The sequence below is a fragment of the Meles meles genome, chromosome 13 (genome assembly GCF_922984935.1).
Source record: "Meles meles chromosome 13, mMelMel3.1 paternal haplotype, whole genome shotgun sequence".
NCBI classification, from domain to species: domain Eukaryota; kingdom Metazoa; phylum Chordata; class Mammalia; order Carnivora; family Mustelidae; genus Meles; species Meles meles.
In genome coordinates, this window is record NC_060078.1 from 50816890 (window position 1) to 50823607 (window position 6718).

General features: G+C 36.6%; 1 protein-coding gene across 4 annotated transcripts in view; it reads left to right on the forward strand.

Moving 5' to 3' along the window:
• The window catches only part of KIF20B (kinesin family member 20B), a 75905-nt gene extending 69490 nt beyond the window's left edge, over positions 1 to 6415 (forward strand). For all 4 annotated transcript variants that reach the window (XM_046027858.1, XM_046027860.1, XM_046027861.1 and 1 more), the window contains exons 31-32: positions 4419 to 4561; positions 6182 to 6415. In XM_046027858.1, the coding sequence (XP_045883814.1) occupies positions 4419 to 4561; positions 6182 to 6259 (221 nt within the window). In that variant the 3' untranslated portion in view covers positions 6260 to 6415. The remainder of the gene's footprint in view (positions 1 to 4418; positions 4562 to 6181) is intronic.
• Positions 6416 to 6718: the final 303 nt, after the last annotated feature.

The following is a 6718-nucleotide window of genomic DNA, read 5'->3' on the forward strand; positions in this document are numbered from 1 at the left end:
TGTTTTTAGAGGTGGGGGCAGAGGAGAGGGAAAGAAATTCCCAAGCAGGCTCCATGTCCAGCACGGAGCCCGACAGAAGGCTTAATCTCTCAGCCCTGAAATCATGACCTGAGCCAAAATCAAAATTCTCAAAGGCCGGGCGCCTGGGTGGCTCAGTGGGTTAAGCCGCTGCCTTCGGCTCAGGTCATGATCTCAGAGTCCTGGGATCGAGTCCCATATCGGGATCTCTGCTCAGCAGGGAGCCTGCTTCCCTCTCTCTCTCCCTCTGCCTACTTGTGATCTCTCTCTCGCTGTCAAATAAATAAATAAAATCTTTAAAAAAAAAAAAAAAAAAAAAAAAAATTCTCAAAGGCCTAACTGACTGAGTCACACAGGTGCCCCACGGATGTTTTTGATAAGTACACTGTAAATGTATTTTCTCTTACTTAAGATTTTCTCAATAACATTTTGTTTTCTCTAGTTTATTGTTAGAATTCAATATATAATACATACAAAATGTGTGTTAATCAGTAAGAGTTGTGATCAACAGTAGGCTATGAGTAGTTAAGTTTTTGGAGAGTCGAAAGTTGAACTCAGATTTTTGACATTATGCAGGGGTCAGCACCCCAAAGCTCTGTGTTGTTCAAGGATTAAATTAATTCAAAGCAGCTTACTTAATGTACTTACAGGGTTCAAACAAAGTGTTGTGGTAGTATTGGAGGGAAGAGAGCTATTTTGATTCAGAGGCTAAGGGAAAATTTTAATTTTTGGAAGAGATGGGATTAACTTGGGTATTGAAATCCTGGCAGGATTATACTCTCTAGAGGTAACCACTATATTATGGTATATATTCTTATAGTATTTTTTCTATGCATTGACAAACATTATCGATTCATATATATCAAAAATATGTATTTTTGTAAATATCTATTGGGTTTAGTTGCTTCATGCTTTTTTCTTTATAATATAACATTAACCATATTAACTACCTGTGTATAAACACATACTAAGATCTATACTTTTTCTGTACACATATACATAAACAAAAACATACATGTATATTTACACACATCTGCTGGAGGGGAACAGCTTTAACAGAGGCACAGTACCAGGAGATTGTAGGGCATATGCAGGCATTTTGGGGTAACAGTACACATCTGACATAGAGAGTGTGGAGAGAGCATTGGGGAAAGGGGCAAGCGGTAGAGTAGATTTTCAGGAGATTGCCTCAGTAGTAGCACTTGGATAAATTAGAGACTAGAAGTGAGGAGAATGGGGAAGGAAAGGAACTAAAGCAGGGGATAGTAGAAGTATAAAAACACTTTCTGTAAAAACTTAACACAGAGGTCCCTAAACTTTCTTCATTCACAGTGCCCTTAATGTCTCAGTGAGTGATTTTGTTTTTGTTTTCATTGTTCCCCTATACCCAGAGAAACACCTAATATTTTATCCATTAGTGCTAAGGCCAAACAACCACTGAAAACTCAGCTTCTGAAAATCAGGGTTGCAAAGATACATCATCATTAAAAGGAATGTAATATGTTATCATTTGAAACTATGAATTATCTTGAGCTATTGTGTGTCACTGTTTTCTTTGAATATTTAAAATATTTCAAGATGCTCTTGTGACTTGGCTTTAGTCTTAGTACAGCTTGGGAACTTCAGACTTACCAGACCCCATTTGTATATATTTTTCAAAAAATACGTACTTTTTAAAAAGGCGTAATTAGTATAAACATAGAAGGGACAAACAGCAAACTGTTAAATGTCTGAATGTGGAGAGGCAGGACTTGTTATTTTAGATCCATAAGTATTTTATTTAAATTATATTGATTAGCACTTACACAGTAAAAGAAAATAGGTTTTCAAGGACTGGAAAGTACCCATACGGTAATCGACTTCCTTATTTGGTTGACTCAGCTCTATAACCTCTTCCCTTCCTGTATACCTGGTGTGAGTCTTTTTTTTTCATTTCATTTATTTATTTGACAGAGAGACAGAAGAGAGGAGTGGGAGAGGGAGAAGCAGGCTTCCAGTTTAGCAGGGAACCCAATGCAGGGCTTAATCCCAGGATCCTGGGATCATGACCTGAGCTGAAGGCAGACACAAGGACTGAGCTACCCGGGGCGCCTGTTGTTTTTGCTGTTGTTGTTATTGTTGTTTGTTTGTTCTTTTGTTAAGTTTATTTATTTAATCTCTGTACCCAGCATGGGGCTTGAACTCACAACCCGGAGATCTAGAGTCAAATGCTTTTCTGACTGGACCAACCAGGTGCCCCTAGTGTGGATTTTTAAAAAATTGTTTCTAGGAGTAGAAGATACCCCTATTTTGCATTATAACTACACTGTGTCTGTTGTTGATCACTTGGAAATGTAGGGGAAAAAACATATTAATTTTAAAAATCTGTTCTTGATAATCACCGTTATTTCATTCCTTCATTCACTGGTTTTCCAACTTTTTCCTCTTACCTATCTCCTGTCCATCCAGTGCGTGGCCGCCCGTGATCTTTTCAAAGTGCAAATTGAATTAGTTAAGCTATGATTTTTGTTTTCTTACTTTTTGCACTACAGTATAAGCTTCATGAGTGCAGTGAGTCTGTATGGTTCCCATTCTCAGCTCTTAGTATTGGGCTGGCACACTGTAATGAGGAGTTTGGTGGTGCTGGCCAAAATCTTTTTAGGCTGACCATAGGCAGTTACAAAGGCTTTACCTGTTAGGCCTCATGGGGAAAACTGCCCTCCCCACAGCAAAGGAGAGCAGTTTCTGAAAGGACTTAGAGTCAAGGACTCAGGACCCTGGCCAGCAATGCCCTGATCCATATCTGTAGTTCTAGCCAAGGTGCCTTCATTGAGAGCCTCTTTACCAGGGCCCTTCAGCAGAGAAATTCCTCAGGCACTTATGCCTAAGACCTAAATAATGCCAGGAAAGGGGAGGGAATCTTGAAGACACTTTCTCCTCTGACTTTACTTTTCCATTCTTAGCCCTTCCTCTGGCCTCCACTCCCAAGATCCCTAAAAGCAGTGCAGGAGCTTTTTGTTCAGTGCTCCCTCGGCAGGGGGTGACCCCCCCCCCCCCCCCCAGTTCTGTGCTGATCTTCCTGACCTGGACCACACGTGGGGAAAGACTGGAAGGTGGGGGTGGGAGTTGGCACTTTCTCATGTTTTGCTTCTTGCTTATTCTATTATTGCAGTAAGTGGTTAAAGGTTTAAGTGTTACTTTCATTGTGGCTTATTGACTTAATTGGCTTCTCTGACATTGGGCAGCTCAGGTCTTTCAAGGACAAATTAACACTTTACAAGTAGACTTTCAATTTAGCATATTTCCTTCAATGTTTTTTCTATTAAAAAAAATATACTTGATATTATATGTACAAGGATTTTCTACCCAGGAGGTTTCCCAGATGGAAATATGTTTACTTTTTTTTAAAGATTTATTTATTGATTAGACAGAGATCACAAGTAGGTAGAGTGGCAGGCAGAGAGAGGAGGAAGCAGGCTCCCTGCTGAGCAGAGAGCCCGATGCAGGGCTCGATCCCAGGACCCTGGGACCATGACCTGAGCTGGAGGCAGAGGCTTTAACCCACTGAGCCACCCAGGCACCCGGAAATATGTTTTCTTTTAAAATTGATATGTACCTGTTGAAAGACAAATGTACAAAGTAAGAATTGAAAATTTTTATTCCACTTCCCAGAAGTAATCAACTATTAAGAATTTGATTTACTCTATGTGTGTGTGTATGTGTGTATTAGTGATAAGCAAAGGGCTCACAATTCTAAACTACTTTCACTTAATATTTATTGTGGATATCTTTACATATGCATACTGCTGCATGGTCCAGGCTTTTTTGCATAACAGCATAAGCCTTTCCAAGTAATTAAAAACACCTGAGTTTTATTGGCTGTACTCTTAATTTACCAGACCTGTTTTGACATTAGTCAAATGATTTTATTTGCTTTTTTCTTTTTGCTGTTCATCATTATTCATGTGTTTATGAGACAGTTAATTTTTTTCTTTGTGAGTTGACTAGTCATGTCCTTTCACAGTGCTTTTTCTCTTTAATTTGGTATGTTTTTCTTTATTAAGGATCATACCTTTTCAGTTAGAAAGTTATTTGTTTCAGGATTTAAATTATACACACACACACATACACACACACGTATACACACACATTTTTTTTTGATCCAAACAAGATTTTTTTATTTTTTTAAATTAACATTTAATGTATTATTTGCCCCAGGGGTACAGGTCTATGAATCACCAGGCTTACACATTTCACAGCATTCACCATAGCAGATACCCTCCCCAGTGTCCATAACCCAGCCAACGTATCTCTCTAACCACCCCACCCCCCAGCAACCCTCAGTTTGTTTTATGAGATGAAGAGTCTCTTATGGTTTGTCTCCCTCCCGATTCCATCTTGTTTCATTTTTTCCTTCACAGCAAAGAAGATAATTGAAACAATGAGCTCTTCAAAGCTCTCAAATGTAGAAGTAAGTAAAGGAAATATGTCTCGACCAAAACGGGCCAAACGGAAATTATACACAAATGAAATTTCATCTCCTATTGATATATCTGGGCAAGTGGTAAGCTACTGTTTTTGGTTTTCTTAAAAATAAAACTATTCATGTTCTTTTTAATTGGGAGTATTCATAACAATCTGAATTTTATAATGGTTTGAATTTTTATTCTTTAGATCAGATCTCTTGGAATATGCTTTAAATGTTATACTTTTGCTATTTGATGTGTTAAATTTATAATAATTATAAGTGCTCATTAATGTATACAAGTGTCACCTATTTACATTTGTAAATTAATCAGAGAAATTTTAATCCCATCAATAGAATTAGCACTTTTCAGTCATTTATTTGCGTCTAACAGCTATTTTTTTTTTGTTAACTTTATTACAAGAGTTGTACAAATCTGGCCTAAGTGGGCCTGGTAAAAATATAGAATTGACATTCAGTCATTTCCTCCCACCTTTCCTCTAAGCCTTCCGGGTTTTTTAAGAAAAGACTGTAGTTTGTCATCCTGACTTGATGACTCATTCTCTTCACTCAGAACAATCTGTGCTATTACAGGGAAAGTTCTAATTTTCCATCATGCTTGCATTTGCCTAGTGGATGAAAGGGATGGTAGAAAAGTAATTTAAGGAGAAGCCTTCAACAGGAAGTGGCTCAGAGAAATCAGGGCAGAGAACTTCTGCAACAGTATATGTCAGATACCAGACACTGGAAGGCAGGTGGTGAAGAATTAGGGTCAATAGGAAATACTATTCTCTTGGTCACTTTTCACTGTCTGTCTGATTAGTGCATAATTTCTTCCCTTGACCAAAGTTCTTTCTTTTCTTAGTTGCAATATAATGCTCTTTCTACTCTTCTAAGTTATATACAGTAGTCCCTTCTTAGTATATGTGCTGCTGAAGCAAGCACTACAGTAGTCCCTTCTTATCCTTGGTTTTGCACTCCATGGTTTCAGTGTCCTGTGGTCTTCATGGTCTGAAAGCAGAGGATCCTCCTTCTGATATATTTCAGAAGGTCAGTAATAGCCGAGCGCTGTGTCACAGTGCCTCCACGTCATTCACCTTACTTCATCTCATCACATAGGCATTTTTCTCATTTCTCATCATCATAAGAAGATGGGAGAGTACAGTAGATAAAATACTTAGAAGAGACATACAACATTGACATAACCTACTGTAGTATGTTGTTATAATTATTTTATTAGTGATTGTTGTTAATATAATAATGTGCCTAACTCATAAGTTACACTGTATCATAGTTATGTATATATAGGAAAAAACAATAAACATAGGTTTTCATACTGTCCTTGGTTTTAGGCATCTACTGGGGGTCTCGTAATATTGGCCCCACAGATAAGGGGGAATTTTTGTATTTGTTGCTATGAAAGATTTTTTCTTAAAAATATTTGAGGCACTTGCCTCCAAATATTTCAGTAATTACTTCAAGTTATAAATGTCCTGAATTCAGTATAGGGTGTAGATTATTTTAATCCTATGTTAGGTAGTGTTGGAAGAATCATTACAAAATCTTACTTTAGATAATGCTTTTTAATAGATTAGTATACTTATAGTCTAAAGGGACAAAAACATTGTACCTGTTATTTCAATTATTAAGCACATGAATAGATCTTACTAAATTATAAATAACCTTTTATTTATAAAAATATGAAATTGTTAATTTCAGATTTTGATGGACCATAAAGTAAAGGAAAGTGATCATCAGATTCTCAAACGACGACTCCGAGCTAAAACAGCTAAATAAATCATTTATGGAAAATGTTTTAATGCAGGTTTTATGTTCATAATCATTGTAACTTGAGTCCTGACTTTTCAAAGATAATTGTATATATTATGATGATTAATTCCTGTGTATACATTGCTATTTTATACATAGTATAATTTTAATTCAATAAAGACAATAAACCAACAGCACCATTTGTCTACTTTTCTAAGACTTTTTATAATAGTTCCTTTTTCTTTCTCTTTTTTTAAGTCTAGTTGACACACAATGTTACATTAGTTTCAGGTATACAACTTAGTGATTTGACAAGTTTATACATTATGCTATATAAAAACTCTGTTCATTTTCCTTTTATCCTAGGCATAGGATCAGTGAAGATCCTAGGAAGGATGCTGTTTTTTGTTTTGTTTTGTTTTTTTACACATATCATAGGTCAGATATTTGGATTACTCTATTTAACAGTGTCTTATGAATTGTTTT